Source organism: Aquila chrysaetos, chromosome 25 (genome assembly GCF_900496995.4).
Source record: "Aquila chrysaetos chrysaetos chromosome 25, bAquChr1.4, whole genome shotgun sequence".
In the NCBI taxonomy this organism is placed as follows: domain Eukaryota; kingdom Metazoa; phylum Chordata; class Aves; order Accipitriformes; family Accipitridae; genus Aquila; species Aquila chrysaetos.
Genome location: NC_044028.1, coordinates 14,962,501 through 14,982,342, shown reverse-complemented (window position 1 = coordinate 14,982,342; position 19,842 = coordinate 14,962,501). Strand labels below are relative to the sequence as shown.

At 34.8% G+C, this 19,842-nt stretch overlaps 1 protein-coding gene across 24 annotated transcripts in view; it reads left to right on the top strand.

Annotated features, from left to right (window-relative positions):
* RBFOX1 (RNA binding fox-1 homolog 1) overlaps nucleotides 1-19,842 on the top strand; it is a 1,358,224-nt gene that overhangs the window by 1,332,644 nt on the left and 5,738 nt on the right. For 3 of the 24 annotated variants that reach the window (XM_030002523.1, XM_030002528.1, XM_030002548.1), the window contains one exon: nucleotides 9,257-9,309. The exons of the other annotated variants lie outside the window; for them this stretch is intronic. In XM_030002523.1, the coding sequence (XP_029858383.1) occupies nucleotides 9,257-9,309 (53 nt within the window). The remainder of the gene's footprint in view (nucleotides 1-9,256; nucleotides 9,310-19,842) is intronic. 24 annotated transcript variants of the gene reach the window in all.

Genomic DNA, 19,842 nt, shown 5'->3' with positions numbered 1-19,842 from the left:
ACATGATATACATAAAGAATAAATCCCCCAACTAAATAAATATATACTATGTATTTTACTGGATGAAATACTAATTCTTTACACAAGGCCGACTTCAAAATGCTGTACTGTTTGCCCTAAAGAGAGTGAAAAATATGTCAAAAATATAGTAATAAATGAAATTCTCAAATATAAATGATAAAACTTCAAAAATAGCCTTAATTTAGCAGTCATGGATCATACTGACATCAGTTTACATTGCTGACACCAAGCACTTCTGGAGCAAAGTTACTTGATTACTTCTTCAAGGATTTAGTTTTAGTGTGTAGACTGTGTTAATCACAGTAAAAGGCAAATAATCTTAGAGCAGTTATGCCACTGAGATCACTATGAATTCAACTATGATTTATGTGGTGCTCAGAATTTCACGTATTTGTTTTAGGTTTCATTTTAAAATGTTACGATCCACTTAAAAAACATCTGTGTTCCTCTTGCAGATAAATATGCATATTTATACTATGTATATTGTATTATTAATAATAAATACATTTATATTATGTATAATATATTATGTAATCCTTCATACATAGAAAAATTCCACTGATACAGCAGGTAATATGAATTAGAACTAAACTTATTTGTATAGCTCTGATTTAAATAACAAATAAATCAGGAAATAAAATGTGTAGAGTTAAAATGTAGGTCAAAGGGCTACAGATTTTTCCACTGGTTGTGATGTAAGACATTGCCCACATTTTGGCAAGATATTAAAACAAACATATTTTTTGCAACAACTATACTAAGTTGCACAACAACTATACTAAGTTGCAAAGTATAGCACCAATTTGCCAGAAATTTTCTTTATACAGTCTTTGAGAGTTAATGGGAGGAGAAAGGGAGAGTTCATATACAAGACATTGCCATGGAAGAATTCTACCTGCACTGTATGCAGTACGGTCACCTTGTCGTTTCCGTAACATGCTTTACAGCATTAATATTAGGCTATGCTAAAAGGAGTCTCTCTCTTGCAGCATTTGAATGGGTTAGCTAGTTAGTTCAATAGAAGGGCTAAAAAAGATGCCTGTCCTAAAAAAGATGCTGGGGAAAGCCTGACATAAGAATACAAATTATGAGAAAGCATCTCCTGTTGACCATTTTTCTCTTTAGTTTTTTGTTTGTTTGTTTTGTTTTGTTTTTCTCTGAGTAAATGGAATAATACAGACATATCACCGGTCTTGGCAACGCACATTTCCACTAGTGTCCAGAAGAGTTAGGGATTTTTTTTCCTTTTCCCTTTTTTTTTTTTGGCAGAAGTGCTTTTTGGTATTAGAATGAATTCTTCCTGTTCAAGAAGTTGTGTGACTGGTGGCAGGATAAAATTTAATGAGAGAGATTTCTTAACTTTTCTGTCTCCTGCTGTCTTTGGCAGTCTGAATTATGTTAGAGACATCTTGTCATTGGCTAAATCACGCTGTAATGTCCTGTATTGAGCACAAAGATGACACAAATAAAAAGCAATGCAGAGGTGACTAACGTGGCAGTCAAATTAAGGGCTTGGTTAAGCCACCCAGACACAGGGATCATTTGAGACACTCTAGGTCACGCGAGACAGCCAGGCAGGCAGAGGTGACACTGGACCTTCTGGAGTGGCAGCTGAGTCCAGGCAGATGGACGAGCTGCCTTGGCTTGGGCAATCAAGATGAGCTTTGGTGTTTTCTGTGAGGTAGTATTTACAGAAGTAGCTACAGCTACATTAATTTCTTTTGATGCAGGGTTTTACCCCATACGCTTCCAAGGCTTGCCTCAAAATTTCAGAAAGGAGCATTTAATGAAGTGGTCAGGAGTGATGGAGGTGGGAGATGCATTATCTTTTGACAATGAAAGCAGAATACCTAAGTGAAAGCAGAATAGCTGCATCTTCCTCTTTGTCTTGGCATCAGTATTAGTAGTTAGGCTGAACAAGGAATTCTGCAGAAAAAAAACACCTGACATGGAAGAAATTAGTCTGAAAGTAAAATATACTTTCCTAATGCACATCAGGTCAAAGAAGTTACTGTTAGTGTTGTTGAAGCTTGATACCACATTAATTACTTTCTATTTATAGTTTTATTCTTACTTCATTTACTATATCTTATAGGTATGGCTGTAAAGTTGTTTAGTGGTCTTTGTGTTGTGATTCAAATGCTATGAGTATGATAATGTCCTTTGATCTTACAGTAATGGGGATATAAAGCATGATAACAGCAAAATCAACCTCCTTCTTATAGTTAGTATACTACTGTTAAAAAGTTTAAATTCTTTGATAGCCCTGATATTTAAATTTAGGACACCAGAAGGAGGGAGTTGGGGAGGACTTCATAAAATGATTTGAGGGAACCTCAGAAACTTTGTCCATACAGGAATATTACAGAAACCTGAAGCAGCCAGCTGTCAGCTATGTTATATTTCACAGTGAAAAGGCCCACAACATTAGAGTCCTAACAAGAGCAACGAAGCCTTAAAGTTTAGAGCATGAAGGAAAAAATAAAGTATCTTTAATAATATAGCAGGAAAATGTATAGATGTACCACATGTAACACTTCTGGGAAAAATCATTGCTACACTGTATAATTAGCACCAGATCCTTGGGGAATACAATTTGGAATAGCTCCAGTGAAGTCAGTGTTTTCAGTTAAACTGCATCAATTTGACCAGCTGAGGTTCTGATCCATGAAATCTAAATACTGACTGTATTTGTAAATCCCATGGTGGTCTTAACAGAAAAAGTCAACTGATTACATATAGTTTAAATCTTCCCACTGTAACTTCTGTTCAGTATTGTGTTTGCTTTCATCTTAATTTCCTATGTTCTGGGGCTCTGCACTGTTTTCAGCAGTTGCTGTATTTTTGGGAGGGGGGGCTGCACCTCTGTGTTAAGCAAAATTTTCTGTCTAGTTTTGTGAAGTTAGTAAGCAAAGTCCAAGAATTCTGGCGTATGAAACATAATCACTGTGCGTTAGTGGATTATAATTTCTTTTACATTTCAAATTTCCTAGAGCTAGTGTGATTATTTTTAGGGAACTCCTGATTTCTTAAAATCCCACTTGACCTCTATTATGGCTTCTATTTTATGGAAGCTCTGTGTTGCAAAGAAGAGGGACTAAAAACTTCTGGGAGTGCTGGGCGAAATTATGTGTGTGTCAAAATTTTGTTCTTAATCATGCGCTGTGTAAAATATAAACAGTGTTGAAAAGTCCGACTGTCACGCAGCCTTTTAGGGAGAAGACAGGATACAGAGAACACTTAGTAATTTGTCCCATGTGCCCTACAAACACAGGTTCTTACACCCACAATGACCCAAGTGTATAAACTTCCCAGACCCAGCTGTGAGTACTTTTGTACACATGAAGAATAGCAGGGCCAATGGTTGTAAGAGGGAAAATGTGGTAATAGGTTGATGCTTTTTTAGGAATATGCAGTAGTGCAGACAGACGAGCACGTCCTTTCCCAGGGCGGGAGACAACTATAAGGAAACTTTTAGGGGGAGCACTCAGTGTAACAGTCTATCCTGAAATTAGGTTGGAATTTTGCTTCATGTTGGTTAGATCCCTCAAGTCATAAAGAAGACCATCTGAGACCCATTCTCTGAATCTCTTCCTATTTTCCACTTTCAGGTTCTGAATCTTCCAACTAATAGTAAAGTAGCCAAATCACGTATGGGTCAGGCCGGATCAGTGGTTACGTCTGCACTGTACACCCGATCTCTGTTACAAGATTCTGCTCTTTCTGAAGTCCACTCTAAGTTGCCACCAAGCTTTAAAATAAAGTCTGTTTAGATGTAGAAAATGTGATAAAAGTTGTACATATTTATGTGTAACTGAATTATCAGAGTTTCAGTATTTAAGAAAACTTTCGCTCTGTTTTCTCAGTGAGGAGAAACTCCCAACTTTCCACATGTGAAGGAGCCTAAAGTTCAGTATTGTATCAAAGATGGCATAAACCGGAATTTCTCTCTCTGTTCTGGTATCTGTTTGATATTGCAGTAGCTGAGATCATTGGTGTTAGTTTTTATGAGGATGGGAAACATTAAGGGAATTTTGGAAAATTTTGAAGGAAAGTCATAAATGTTCATCAGTACTCTAACTTAATTATTCCTGACAAAGCATGTAAAATACATGTACACTAAAAAGCTAATCAACCTCATTGGAATCTCAAACTTGAAACTAACTCTCAGAATATGTAGATTAAAAGCAATTCAAAAAGAGAGTCAAGACTATTTAAACATGCTTACAGAAACGATTTCTGTAGAAATAAAAGCTGAAAATACTACATAGCAGTTACAAATTGTTATCATGTTTCTACTAAATTCCACATATGTAACCTTACCTAAGGTTAAATTCAGAGTTGATATGCATGTAGCTTCTGTATTAGGTCAGTATGCTTTAGAATGAATGTATGGAATTTTTTTCTGTACTACTTCAGCACACTTGCGAGAAGCAAGACTATAAAAGACAGCTCTTCTTGAAAAATGGGTAGATGCAACAGTTTGGTAAGGGAAAGTACTGACAAAATATATTTACGAAATATCTTAGGCCTCTTAATTAACTTGTGGTAGTATAAACATTCTGAAGAAATTAGGCTATGGTATTTAAAAAAAAAAAAAAAAAAAAAAAAAAAATTCTGGACAGTCCAGAAGGCCTAATTTCAGTGAGTACATAATGTTTACTGAAGTCAGTTGTAATTAGTAATATTTTTCACTTAATAGTGTATATAATGAAAAACCTTAGTCCAGTTTCACTTAAATCCCTGTTCTTCGTTTGCTTAAATATTTTGATTTAATACTTTATTACCTAAGTCTTTCAATTCAGTGGCCTGCTTTAATTTAGAGCAGGGTACTTTTAGTCAGGTGATAAAGTTGCACCTGAAAATATTTTGTTATGTTCTTTGAAGTTTGATGCTGCAGAGTATATGGGTTTGATTCTGACAGCTGGACTTTTCCTGCCCACCTCATGCCATCATGAAAACTTTCAAACAATATTCAGTTTTATAGTGCAAGGCCCGTCCCTGTCTAAATACAAATTATTAGTTTAATAATGACTGAAAGTCATTCCTGAGGACATAAGCCCTAATGTTGCTAATCAAGGATCTTGTAATATAAAGTCTCCTGTAATAAAAAGTGCAGTACAGAAAGATACATGTATAAGATCATGGGTTTGGTTTGGGTTTTTTTTGGTTTTTGTTTTTTGTTTTTTTTTTTAAAGCTACCCTGTGAAAAAGGTGCCAAGATGGAAATGCTGACAAAGGGTAGTGAAAAGACCCTTTCCTAAAGGTCTTCTCCATTCTACCACAGATTGCATCTTTCTTGGACAGTTTAGCAAGAAACAAAAATTCGCATGTGGGTTTTCTTCACATAAGTAGTTCTGTATATTAAACAGCCATAGTGAAGATAAGGCTTGGACTCTAGTGATTATAGATTTAAAAAAAAAAAAAAAAAAAATCCAGTTTTATGCTAAAGTATGGCCTGTTTTCACCAAACAAACAGCATCAAGGAGAGAGAAAGCAAGCACCTCATGTAGTGGATATGCAAAAGACTTGCTGGGTAGAAATAGCAGGTGCTAAAACTGATAGGGAGGTTTATGTCAGATCTGGGGCCTTCGAGGAATATATTCGTTACGAGTCTGCCAAAGTGTCTAATGGGGAACGGAGCAGAGGAAATTAGAATGTACTTGAACCTTTTGAAAACTGGGGTAATGCAGGTTCAATAACTACCCCAAAGTCAGGAAGAGCATCTAAATCACTTAATATTGCTTCTGTTGTCCTCCCCTTCTGTTTCTCTCTGAATTCAGGAAATACCTCAAATGATTAAACATTATTTTTTTCCAACTTTAAAAACATCTTTATTACCGTACTGGTAAAAATCTGTGGTAGTTTTCTATTTACTAAACGAAATAAGAAATTGATATACAGGCTTGAGACAAGTAATAGTATGCAGAAGTGTTTGCCCTTGGGAAATAGCTGCTCAGATGGAACACAGCCATTTTGAGTCCCAGAAGTACATTTTCATGACCCTTACTGTCTGGGTTTCCATCAGAGAGCTCAGGCTGCCAAAGGGTGTCACTCCAGCACTTAAAAGGATTGCACTTAGCCCAGGCTGTGAATATCTGGCAAGTTGAATACATCCAACTATACATTCAAATCAATGTATTTGGCATGTTACTCTTCCAATTTGTTTTTCTGTTTATCTCCCTTACAACCAGTAACAACTTCTAACATTTTATTTAAAGAAAAGAAAAAAATTCTCTGGATTTTAAATGTGTGTTCTTTTACATCAGAAGTATAAAAAACAATGAGCAGTAAAAATTTTGTTCTATCCTTTCACTGTTAATATACAAATTAAATTATGGAAGCAATTCTGTATCTTAATAATTGAACAGGGCTTACTGTATAATTAAGTTGGGTCCACTTACATTTCTTGTACCTTTCTGAATCAATAAAAAGTGTAGCAGTGATGAGGAACATTAAAACAACCTAAAATGCATCATGAATTTTCACCATAGCTTACTTGTGAGTTTTTTAAGCCTTGTACACTTGATACAGTCAGTGCATAAAATTGGTCTCTAAAGGGAACAACCCTACGTTTGCAAGGGACGGAGTTAGGTTAGCTGCCCTTTTCCAGGTCTGCTTTTCATGTACTTTAAGACAAATAGCGTATGATGCACCACAGTGTCAGCTTAACTCAGAAGGACTCCTTTTGCAAACTATGGGGTTATCCACACTAAGGAATAATACTTGCTTTGGACATCAGGTGTGATATATGTGTATAGTGACACCTCTGATTATCAGTTCTCCCTCTAGGTCCACAATAGCATAGAATTTAACTGAATAAAAACCTGCCATCATAAAAAACATTAAAGCCACCAAAGTACTAAACAATTTCTTATAACTGTTACACTTATATAACTATAACACCTAATTAGTCATAAAAAATGGAACTGGCTTATTGAACTCCATCATCTAGTCTTACTTTTCATTCCCACAGTTGCTATGCTGACAAATATGTAGTTTTCTCCTTACTTTTAAAATTGATTTATGGAGTTGTGGAATGAATTTTACAAAAGCAAAATACAGGGAAAATAGTCTCTTCCTATGTAAATTGAAGCAGTATAACAAGGAATATTTATGGTAGATGGTTTTTTATATAGGTATCACTTTGGGTTAAATTTTTAAAAATTAATTTTCTACCAATAATCACTAAGGAGTTGGTAATAAAAAGTAAGATTTCAGAACAGTTTCAATAACATCTGTCATTCCAAAAGACAAACAGCAGTTAGTGTTCTGGGGTCTTTCTGTAACTAACTAAACCCGCATACTATTCTTACAGATAATTCTGTACTTTGGCATCTGAAGATAGAGTATCTGTGGCTCAATGTTCCATAACAACAAATGTTCTGAATAGATATAAAGAAAAGGAGTTTCTCAGCTAGGCACTTTAGAGGCAGTTTTTAAGAAAAAGTGATCTTTTCATTTAGATGAGAGGGCAGTTTAATAACTGCATAGAAATGAATCAAAAGGATTTTCTGTAAAACAGTAGCTGGGAAGTCTGCATTGCTACTGGCTGAATCGCTTTTAGGCAAACATCTAACTGTTTCTATATAATTATCACAAGAGGTGATAATAAAAGAGGCGATAGCAGTAAATACAGTGACAAATTATATTACCTATCAAATATAGAGTAGCTCTGTACTTATAATGTTAAATTTATCCCCCTTCATTTTTTTAAATTCGCCTCTTTAGCATTACATGCATGGTAGATCTCACTAGCTTGTGAAATTGCTGCAGATGACAAAATAAAGAGCAAAACTACCATTCTGCACATCCAACTGAAAATGAAAGAATATACAGTTTGATCACTAAGTAAATGCATACGAAAAGGCAGGTGTTAGTATATCTGAGATAGGGCAGAGGCAATGATCAGATACTACTTTTGATCTTAATCAATCCTGTCCCTATAGTACGGATTACAGGTTCCTTGTTCTGTTTTTTTTCCAAAAATGTGAACTTCTAAGTAACAAGGTTCACAGATTTCTAAACGAGCATTTCAAATCTCTTTAAAACCTTGGAGGTGAAGTAATAGATTTTGTTCTCTTGGGGCTTAACTCTTCAAGGTTCTGTTACCCCGAAGAGATGTTTGCTCCCGAACTGAACAGTTTTCAGTAGGATCTTCAGAGTACTTAATGCTTGACAGAGCTTTTGTCATCTTGCAGAACTAAGTTGTCCAGGTAGTCCTTAGTACGAGCTAGAACTAGTTCCTCCTAGCTCCTCTTTGGTAGACTTTTGCATGAAGCCTGTGCAAAACATCCAAACTCAGTTCTTCACCATGTCTAGCAGTGCAGGCTGGAGGAGCTACCTGCAATCTGGAGTAAAACAGCACCCAAGTGTTAAAACTTCACCCAGGTTCTTTATTAATCCTGCACAACACAAAAAGAATTCAAGGAAGCTGTGTATATGCATATAAAGGAATCCTTTGATGTTAATCCTTAAACATGGTTTCCACTAACCCAAATCCTGTTTGCTTTGACTTTGGAAAGGACAAATCAGGATTGGTGCTGTAATGAAGTTTTCTGCATTTTGAAATATTAGTGTATTTAGCATTTCTCTTTTTATGTTACCTGGTTTAAAAAAGAATTTTGCAAGAGAAGGTTTATATTAAATTACTCATATCTCTAGTTTATTCTCCTAAGATTCTGCAAAAGACTTTTGTATGTATTTGGATGACAGTATATGAGAATATACTATGTCATTTTTTTAATAAATAGCAGAAAATTCATTTTCTGATTGCAATCGTATTAGACATATCGAAAGCATAAGATTTTACTTTCAATATCCTCCTTTCAGATGCACGAAGTAAATTGCAATTTTTTTTTTTTCAAAAAACGCTTTTTACATATTTTGCAGTAGTGCCCTTTAATATCTATATTAGTATAAATATTGTTTTATTTTTATTAGACTTCATAAATATATTGACATATCTGTAACACTAAACATGAAGCTTCCAATGCAAGAGTTTGTACATAGTCCATATCCAAATGTCACCATTATTTCATTTAAAAGATCCCAGCATGTCTACCTCATGATCCTTATAAACTCTATAGTACTGAAATACGTCAACACTTTTTCTTGCTACATTCATTAAAATTAAGCACCCTTACCCTACCCCATCTGTAAACATCAAGTCAATTGGCAGCTAGCACATTTCCCAGTCAGCAAGCAGTATTGTGAATTTTATCTTCTCTTGCAGAAATCAATTCGTCTTCGTTGCAGCAGATGAAATTTCTTGTAACACCTCTGCAGGTAACAATCATTGATACTTCTTGATGCATCCATCCAGGTCTCAATATCCTTTTTCACATGCTGCATTTAATCGTAAGAGAAAGCATAGGAAAGTCCGTAGTATAAATCTTTGGAAGAGTTTAATTAATTTATAGCTTCAGCCTAAAGGTTCTGCCATATAAAAGACACTAGGTTATTTTGCTGACTTTGGTGTTTTATTTCCAGTTTAAATATCATATGGCCTAGTAAGTAAGGATATGTTAAACCTTCTAATAAAAACTTACTGTGCAGTACAGTCAAGACTGTGACTTTCAAAAAGCCAAACCAAACAGAACTGAGGAAAAGAGTAAAGACTTAGATGTATGTAGGACATTGTAAGTGCTATAGATGTAACAATTTTCTTTCCAACTCTTTGGGGGCAAATATTGCCCACAAGGGTACTGCAGACCCTAAAGCACTCACAAAGTCTATCCTATGGATGAGATAGTGGGAGAGAGGGTCTGTGTCTTCAGAGGATCGCTCTCTAGTAAGTAAAAAGTCTTAGCTGCTTTGCTAATATACCATCATGTTGTAAGCCATGGGTACAGAAGAATGAACAATGTTTTTAAAAGGTAATGGTAATTTATAAATATATTGAATATGTCAAGGGATTTTCTCTCTTTTAAGCAATAGAGTTTGAACAATCTTAGTCTTAATTCAGGTAAGGATGGTATTATGTCACTACATAAGAAATCAAAAGCCAAAATAAATAGTAACAGTGCCGGGACATATTCTGCTAATAACGTTACGCAAAAAATCTACTGAGTTCATAGAAGCTGTTTGTACTGGAAGATGAAAGGGTATATAGTGTGACACAAAATGTTGGTTTTAAGAAGTGTTTATTTATAGAGTTTTACATGAGCAGAAATAAATGAAAGGTGAAGAGTTTTCTGCTTATGCCATAGTGACCTACATAGAAACAAATAAAGAATGGTTATTTATGAAAAAGAAGATCACAGCTAAAGCCAAAATATGCTAAAATTGTAATAATCTGTATGCTAGCCATAGCATTTTTGGTGGTAATCTGAAAAGTTCTTCCGTAATAAAACCTGATGTAACATAGATTTTTCAAAGTCCTAAATCATTAAGAGAATACATTTTGAGAAGTCAATATTTGACACTTTCTTGATCTCACTAGACTTGGGTTTTGGCTTTCATTATTTTACTTGTGCTTCCTGCTCAGCTCCGGATTAGAGCTGTAGTAGGTAGGCTACTAATTTATAAATCTAGGCCTTGCTAAGTAAGAATGATTATAATTATTGTAGCAATTTTTTAACTTGGACTTCTTGAGATAGACATGGGGTCTTTAATATTTTTCTTGTCCTGAAAAAAAAAATGTCCTGTTTTGCTAAGTGAACCCTTCTAAGCATTAATTATTTCTCTATTAGAGACATTTTTTTCCCCTCAATTCAGGCACAATTTAAGCATCCAAGACTATATGATATGTATTCCATATATCACTACTTTGGAATTCCAGTCAAAAATATAGCGCTCTTATTTATCAGTAAATTCAGTGGACTTTACACAGAAGGAAAAGGATCTCTGTGTATATTTATTAAAACTTTTCAGTTTACCAGTTGATTACCTCTGTTGAATTGATTCAACAATAAGGTATTTTTGTTAGGTATGTTTTTGACCATATGTTAAACATATCTGTCATAGGTGACTGTAGGTGCCTTTTTTGTAATATGATCTGAAGGAGAAAGCTAATGAAAGCCTGTATCTTCTGTTTCTTGTATACCTAAGTTTTAGTCAGAGAATTTAAAGGACTTTTGGCTTATAAACAAATATTTCTCTGGCCCATATTCCTGTGGTACAAGTTGCCAAAGTTGCATTTGGTCTTTCAAATCTGTAAGATGACTTCCAACTAATTTATTATCTGATGTTTTATGTTTTAATACGCGGAGCATATAGAGAGATATATAGACTTTTAGAACCGAAGCTAACCTTCCTGTGGTTTTTCAGATGCATGCAAAACACCTACAGTACAAGTCTATAGTGCTTCTTTTAGTGCTTCTAAACTCAATTACAGTAATTCAACTGTGTTTGTAAAATTGATATAAAGTGAAGATACTGATAATATGCTCAATGTTTGAAATGTGAGTATATGTATGTTTGTATTGTTTCCTTGTAAAGAATGTGTGTGTTTGTAGATTTCAAATAATAATATAACAAGTACACTTTTGGTTGGAACTTTATCATCAAATGGAAATGGGATGTCTTGAGTGATTCTGCTGGTAATATTCACTCTTCTCTTCCTAATACTTTATCATTCCTGCCAGAGGATACTTAGCCCTCAGCCACGTGATATCTTTTTTGACTTGGGGATAAAGTAATCTTGAATAAATAAATGTGTTAATGAATGGATAGTGTGTCCATACACACATTTCCATTTATGTATGTGTATCTGTTCTTGCATGCACATTATATAAAGAAAACCTATCTGACAGAGGGATCCTTCCATGGGAAATTTAAAAATATTTCACTCTTGACTGCATCCAGTGCATTCTGAGGCTAAAAATAATTACTCTTCAGAAGAGAAGTTCTGTGCTTCTGGGATAGATCTTCTCTGGCAGGCATGATTAAAGAGTTTGCAAACAGACCTGAACTAGAAGAGAGGTAGGGAAACTATCCAAAACCGCCTATCAGTTTGATGATGGAATTTTAACAAGGATCTCTGAAGACTTTGCTCTAGCAAATCTCTGACAATGGGTACATTAGGGGAGAATTAATTCTGAGGTTCCTGGCTGATGGGGGCAGGCAATGGGCATCTTGCGCTATCAGGCTCCTAATAAATCAGAATGAGACGCAGAATAAACCCATGGTTTATTTACATGCTGGTTACAGAACAATGTTAATTTTGAACCTCTAGCATTTTTTATGAATTTTTTAAATCAGTGCTCAATATATTTTTTTATTCTTTTAGGTTTTGTAAGATCAAAATTCATAGTTTGTAAAGAAAAAAAATTTTGTAGTGTCTTTTCCAAGTGCATTCTAGGATGTACCTGCATATTACGTTTTATTTTTGTGTAAATATGGGGCAGGATAATTATTCTGTGTTTATATCACTTTTTATTTCTTCCTCCAATTTTTAACTGTTATACAACTTCCATCTACAAACAAAAAAAATCTAGTGCAGTTGCATGCCTGGTATTATTTTTCTTCCAAGTGTATATGTAGTTTATGATTTTGAAATAACAGACAGAGAGGCAAGTGTATATATAAACCTGAATTTGGAATGAAGTGTGGTGGAAGTGGATATAACATCTGTCCAATTGTGACTGTATTTATTTACATATTTGAGCAGAATCATCTCCAGGAGGAGGGACTGTGTGTGTGCGCACGCGCGTGCAAAAGAAATGCATTATAAAGCATTGGAAGTTGACAGTCCTAGATTAATTTCTCCATTTGGAGAAAGATACAGTCTCCAAAACAGATTAAACATTCTGAAATGTTTTTAATTTTATAACTCTAGGAAAAACATTTCATAAAAGCAGGCAGCTTAAAGAAGCAAACATTGGAATTTGTACTATTGAAGTAGTTTGAACAGAATATTGGCAATTTTTAGCCAATGCAATTGCTCAAGTTATTGCAATTTTCCTGTACAGTGTCATTAACCTGTCAACACTAACACAAATTTAATTAATGAAACAATAGCAAATATGGAGTTACTTACTTAAAAGCAGATTAACATTTGACAAAGTGCTTAGAATGGTTACGGTGCCTTTTGTGGCGTTACCTTTGCTGCGGTACAGAAACAAGCGTAGCTAGTCAAAATTTTGCCATACGTGCTTGCATACATCTCATTGACTTATTCACGTGTCTGGTAGGAGATATTGATCAGAATATACTCTTTCAAAGGAATTTCTGAGAAGTATATATAATCCAAACTGCTTTGGAAAAATGCAGTTTCAGCCTTTTTGAATTACTGTGTAAAGATGTACATTCAGTTGTGAGAGGTTCTTCCCTTTTAGTATTGCTGCCTATGGGTTTGACTTCATTTCATGAAGCAATTTGGGAAAATAACCATTTTCTATGAGATACTTTTATTATTATGTTATGCTTTTCCACTAATCAGATAAAATAAAAAATGAAGATGAAGGAGCATCTGTAATGTCTTTGTGCTAGTATTTATTTAAGGCTGTACTGCTTTTCCCTGTGAAAAATAGCAGATACTGAAGTTTTTGCTCTGGAAAGACTAGGAAATGTTGTACTAATGCACAGTATTAAACTTCTTCCATAAATTCAAGTGTCCTTTATGTTGGCAGTTTAAACTTGCGTTTACTGCTGCTGTAAATAGTTGCTTATATGGAATTCCATTTGTTACAGCTTTTACTGCTCTTGGTAGTTGTGTGGTAAAGATGTTCAGCTATTGGATCAGTTGATAAAAATCAGTAAACGCTTTGATTATCCTCTGTTCGTCTTTCATGAAGTTTGATTAATTCCTTTTTCTCACCCAGTGAAAACACTGGCAGCCCTTTTTGGCATCTTTGTCATTATCTCTTTGACAGCTTGCCTTCCCTGTGCTTACAGTTCTAGGTCAGTTCGCATGACTAGTCAAATGTGACAACATGACAAGATTAAGTAAAGCTGAGGTTTTGTGATTTGTAAATGGAGGATTTGCAATGTGACGCTCCTTTGATAACAGAAATAGTGAATAATCTGTGTTTGCCCTCAACAAGTGCGTATAAGCATGTGTGCATCTCCTGTACTGTTTTTTTAATGAAGCAACCTGATTTTTTTTCTCTGATAGACTGAAAATAGTACGCATGAAAGGTGGTTTGTGTGTGTGCATGTATGTATGGTTATATACAAGTACCTTAAATAAACAAGGATTCAGTTTTAATATCTGGAGATTATCATATTAAGTTTAAAATATTAAACAAAAAATAATATGATTGCACACTATAGAACTTTACACACAAGCACAAAAGACTGCTTTAAAATTTAATAAACAAAGTACCCAGTATATTTATTATTGAACTAGATAAGAATTTATTCAAGGTTTATTGCCCCAAAATATAACAGCAATAGTAATAGGAAACTGCTTTACAGGTCAAAGAAGTACTTGGGGTTTTTTGTAATACAGCTGGGTTTAGGTATCACCTGATGGCAAGCCTCAGTTTCCCCAGTGGCTTTATGTAATGAAGTTTATATGAAGTCTAACTTTCCTGGATAGAGATTATACAGAAAGGTGCTCTTGCTAGCATAGAATTATGTTAGATTTTTAACTAGGCATCAAGTGAAATCCCCACACTTGTGTAAATCCAGACAGCAAGACTGAAACTTGAGAGAAAGCTTTTAAGTTGAGGTCTGTTCCATAGCAGTTATTCAGCATCAGCTCAGGGGAAAGTCACCTGTGCTGCTGTTTCTTGCACTTCCATATTTCTGCAAAATAACCCGTATCAATCATGTTTATTTAAATGTTTAACAAGGTGGCAGCTCAACTTTGGATGGCTGTAAACGTCTAGCAAACTTCAAAAGAAGCTACAGGTTGGCACGCAGAAATAAAAATTAAAATCGGCTCTAAGCATCAATCACCAAAATTTCTGCAAAACGTGCCCATCAGTTAGTAAGAAAATTAACTGGCCGAATTCAGATGTGACATAAATAAGTAAACAGTCAAGAATTTGAAATTCGTCTCTGCATATAGAAAATTCTGAATAGGCTTCTCAAGTTTCTTCTTGCTCCAACCTGCAGGAAAAAGTAAAGACTGCTTTTAATATTTCATCAATGATGTATTTATGAAGATCCCTTCATAGAAATCTTTTATTATTGCCCTATCCCTATGGTAGACACTGGTCAAGTTTCTTCATCTCTGTGAAAACCTAGGAATGTTAATACTATACTTGTAGGAAATCCTTCATGGCTTTCAAGGTATACAGGGGTTCAGCACTGCAGTATACCTTGAAATTTCACTGTTTCATTGTGCTGTCTGTCTCTACTACACCTTCCCAATTCTTTCTCTGCTCCACATCACAAATCTGTAAAGCGTTACCAGTCATGGAACAGGAAGATGATATGCAACAAAGTATTTTATGGTCCTCCCTTGTAGAATGATCTTAGAGTTTGATATTGTGCATTTAAAACTTCGCATAGAGAATTTTAGCATTCTTTACAATCAAGGAAAATGACTGGAAACTGTTTTTATCAGCAGAATTCAGTCATTTTCTTTCGTCTTAAGTAAAAACTTAGGATAGACATCTTTCCTTATTGCCTCCTGAGATATATAGAGAGACTCATTGCTCATTCAGGTGACTGAAATGCCTAAAGTTGCTTGATGTTAATATCCCAAAATGAAATAAATTGATTGGTTGCACATGCTTTGAACACCATAAGCAGACACCATCCTACCATAGTAAAGAATTTTAAGTTGAAGGACTCCCACTGCTGCACAGTGTTGACCCACTGAGGTTACGATACTGCTCAGCAATGTGGTGTGTAAGTGAGGCGCATGTGAAGGAGCTCTGCTGCTTATGTCAACTCCGTCTTGGTATCATCGTAGTTATGTGACCAAGAGAAAGAGCAAGATGGTAGTTCCTGGAATTATTTATCTGGATAAGGCAAGGTAACCCTTGCTTTCCTTGTATTCCATCCAACTCTTTACTAAAATCTTCACCTCTTTGTCCAAAATTTTATTGCAATTCTGCACTAAGATCTGACAGAGGAGAAATGCGGCTTGCCCTTTCTGTGCCCCCTGCCAACAGCAAGAGGCACATCCTGCAGTAGTGCCTGTTGCCCGGGTGAACAAGCAGGGCCGGAGTACCAAAGCACTCTGCACCGTACCTTCTCGGACTGAGCCAAGTCTCGCTCGTTCAGTTGCTTTTCTGTGAAATTTAGTGATAATTGTCGGTACAAGAATTTCAGTCCTTTAAGGTTACTCTGGTTGAAGACTCAACACATATGGGTCTGAAGAAGAAGCAATTTTATTACTTGATTGTTCAATTATAATCAAAGCTAGTGAAGAATGGATAATATTGTGGAAAAGTTAGAAGTATGAGCTTGCCAGCGATACATACGCTTTGCTTGTAATATGGGAAGTAATGGGGGATTAGATCAGAGTTAGATTTAGCTGACGTAATACCAGATTTTTAACTTCTCTTTTTATAGTTCTTAAACAGATTCATCACTTTCTATAGTTCTTCTAGCAATAAGTAGACTCTAAAAAATGGGGGGAAATGATAATGATCAGAAAAATATGTGCATCAAATTCCTGAAAAATAAAATCACGTTTAAAATTCTCCTTCTATAGTTTTCAAATCACTTGAGAAAATTGTGTTAAATTGGTTCATATTTTATACTATGAATTTTTCCTTATTAATGCTGTTATTAAACCCCATAGTATATATATTATTAAGGAGCTTCCAAATGTCTCCAGTATCAGAGCTCCACTGTCTCTCCTAGGTGTGTATGGAAATACAGCCATAGTACCAAAGAACTCAAAACCCTAAAATGGTAATTACAATTAGAGAAGCATATACTTTCCCTATTTTTAGAGACTTCAGCAATACCTACGACTGATGAATTAAAAAGAGAGCTTCAGTTTCAAAGGCCCTACTAAAATAAATCTCACAATCAATTACCATTTTTAATTCTCTTTTTTTTTATTTGTGCAGTGGACAACAACTTGTTCTTTTAAGTAGTATTTTAGCAATTTTAAACCCTGCACTGAAAATGATTGAAGAAATTGAGATATAGCACGAGTAAAGAAGAACATACCTTATACTGAGCTTTTAGTGGATAGCTTACAGCTACATGTACACATGTTAGCATGGCTACACTGGGTTTTTTTCCTCATTTTTTTCCAAGTTGTTAGTCCACCTACTTATAGAACCAGTGCCAGTATGGGTCAAAATGCTAGCAAGTGTTATTTTTTTTCCTGTTATATCCTGAATACTTTTTCCAGATATACTGGAAAAGAGTGGAACTTACCTTGTTCTAATTAGCGATGCATCAAAATTTTTCATCAGATATGTTCTTAGACAAGAATTTGAGAGTGCACCTATTAGTTTTGATACACTGATTTAACATTCTGTAAAATACACAGATAATCGCATTGACTATTAATTTATTCAAAATACTTTGCCATTTGCATGTCCTAAATTTTAGTAAATTGTTTACCTAGAATGATTATTTCCAGTGTAAATTATCACAAAGTATTTAAATGCCACTAATTTTAATGAGAAATAAGCATGCTGGCATAATAGTGAATAAATGAACCAATGACTATGTGACTGAACTAGCTCTACTGATTTTCAGTGTGACAATATAGTTTAAATCCTTCTTACTATTTTCAGCATGGAAATCAGAATCTATTCTGCTAACCTTCTGAGCTTCTAAATTTGGTGTCATGCAAGGGCGTGTTTAAAAATTAGCATTTAAAAAGAAACCCACTTGCTTTAAGTTTAAGCTGACACTGTTCCTTTCCTCTGTGGAAATGAAATTTATTAATCATAATAAAACCATCATATTCTGAAGGTAGAGGTCACCCTGAGGAGAAAAAAAAGTCTATTCATCACAGAGGAATTTCAATGCGTTTTTCTCCCAGATAATATCTGAGCATGTATTCTCTCCCCTTTGGAAATATATTCTTCCGTGTTTGTGCTTACATATGTCAAGTGTATTTAGGAGGGTGCAAGAACGAGAATTTTTCAATTGAATTTTATATACTTTATTTTCTTTTACAGAAGATTTGGAAGAATGCTTTTTATATTTTATTTTATTTTATGTTTACATTGCACACTTTCATTCAAGTGGAATTTCAATAATCTGTAAAAGAAAAGGAAGAAGTGTTTCTTATTTTAACAGGAATCTAGGCATTGCTAATTCTGAAATATCATTTTTATGTTAATACCACAGTACAAACTTCACCGTTATCATAATATAAATGTAAAACATTCTTTTAAGGAGCAAGGATTAACTTAGGTCATACTTCACGTTAGGACTACTTCACAGCTCTTTCGTTTTAAGGAAGAAACATGGTTTATGCAGTAGGATGAAAAAAGTCATGTAAAGCACTGACAATAAGTTATTACTACTTTGGCAAAAAAGTAATAAAAATGTACTCAGAAGTAAATACTGCGTTGAAACAGTCATTTTTTCTTTCTTTTGAAATTGCTTAATGTGTTTGTTTAGCCATATTTTCCTCTTAGTTGTCCAGATTTCTGTAAAATATTGCTATAATACTGTTAGCAACATGTTTTATTATATCAGTGTTGTAAACTTGCTAGTTACTTCAGTAGTTGGGTTAAATATAGTAATAATTAATAAAGCCTGTGCACTGTGTATTCGGGCTTGTATCTTCCTTACAAGTGGTCCTTGCATTTAGGCCACTTAATCCCCTGCCATGGGTGACCTGTTAGACTTTCAGTTTTGTGGGGCGCTGTGACATAGTCAAGGATCCTGCAGGAATGGGATGCAGTATGGAGTCAAAATGCAGCCCTACCGCAGGAAATGGATCACAGCAGTGGAAACAAAAAACTCACAAAGACCCAGTGTAGTTAATGGTTTACACTAGGCCAAAACTAATGGAATTCTTACAGATCTAAATTTACAGTCCTTGCTCAGTATTGCAGTAATACCAGTTAATTGGAAAAAAACAAAAAATTTGAAAATATACTGATTCCCATTGCTTTAAAAATAATAGCCATGACATTAAAGCATGTATAATATTAGTACGTGCAATTCTTCCTCCATGTTACTAGGGACATGAGGGAAAATTATAGTGCTGGAAACAAGTCTAGCTTTAAATTAGTCATTTTCCCTTTCTAGATGTTTTCTTACTGTTTGAATGAGATTTGGCTTGAGAGAATTAAAATTATAATGATGTTTAAAATGGATTCTCAGACTTAGAAAATGGGTATACAGAGGAAAGTAAGATGTCTTCTTCACTTCAATGTAGATGAACAAGACATAAGAGATTCTGTTATGGCTACTATCAAAGCTAAGTATTTTAAATCTCTAAATATTATAATGTTTGCATCCTAATGCAGAGGGTTACCAAGGCTGAGGTTTATGGAAGTTCTTCCAACCAAAGAGGCTGCAGAGTATGGGGTCAGTGTCAAATCTGCTCAAAGAACTCTAATGCCCCCTTTCCAACTCAAAAGATCACCAAGTGTCATTTATCCAACATAGGCCGGTGTGAGCTATTTTTCCTTCCATTTTTTTTCAGTGGGAACTGCCTGGTTTCTTTGCTGTTAACTGCATTGGATAATTCCCAAAGATAGATATTCCTGGATAACAAGTATTTAAATGGAATTGATATATAAATTTAATCCTTCGCTCATCAATATATTGGATGCAAAAGAGGAGCTAATAGGTTTTCTACAAGTCTTTTACACATATTTTCCTCAGTTTAAGACCATGTCTTAAGGAAGGTGGTTGCCCAACACGCTGCTTCCCCTGGATGTTCATGTATACCTTTGATAGGTATGAGGACTTCTCTGCCCAAATCTAAAGTAAACATAGCTGTGGGGTTGAGATATGGAGCCCACATTCATGAACTTGTGGTACTTT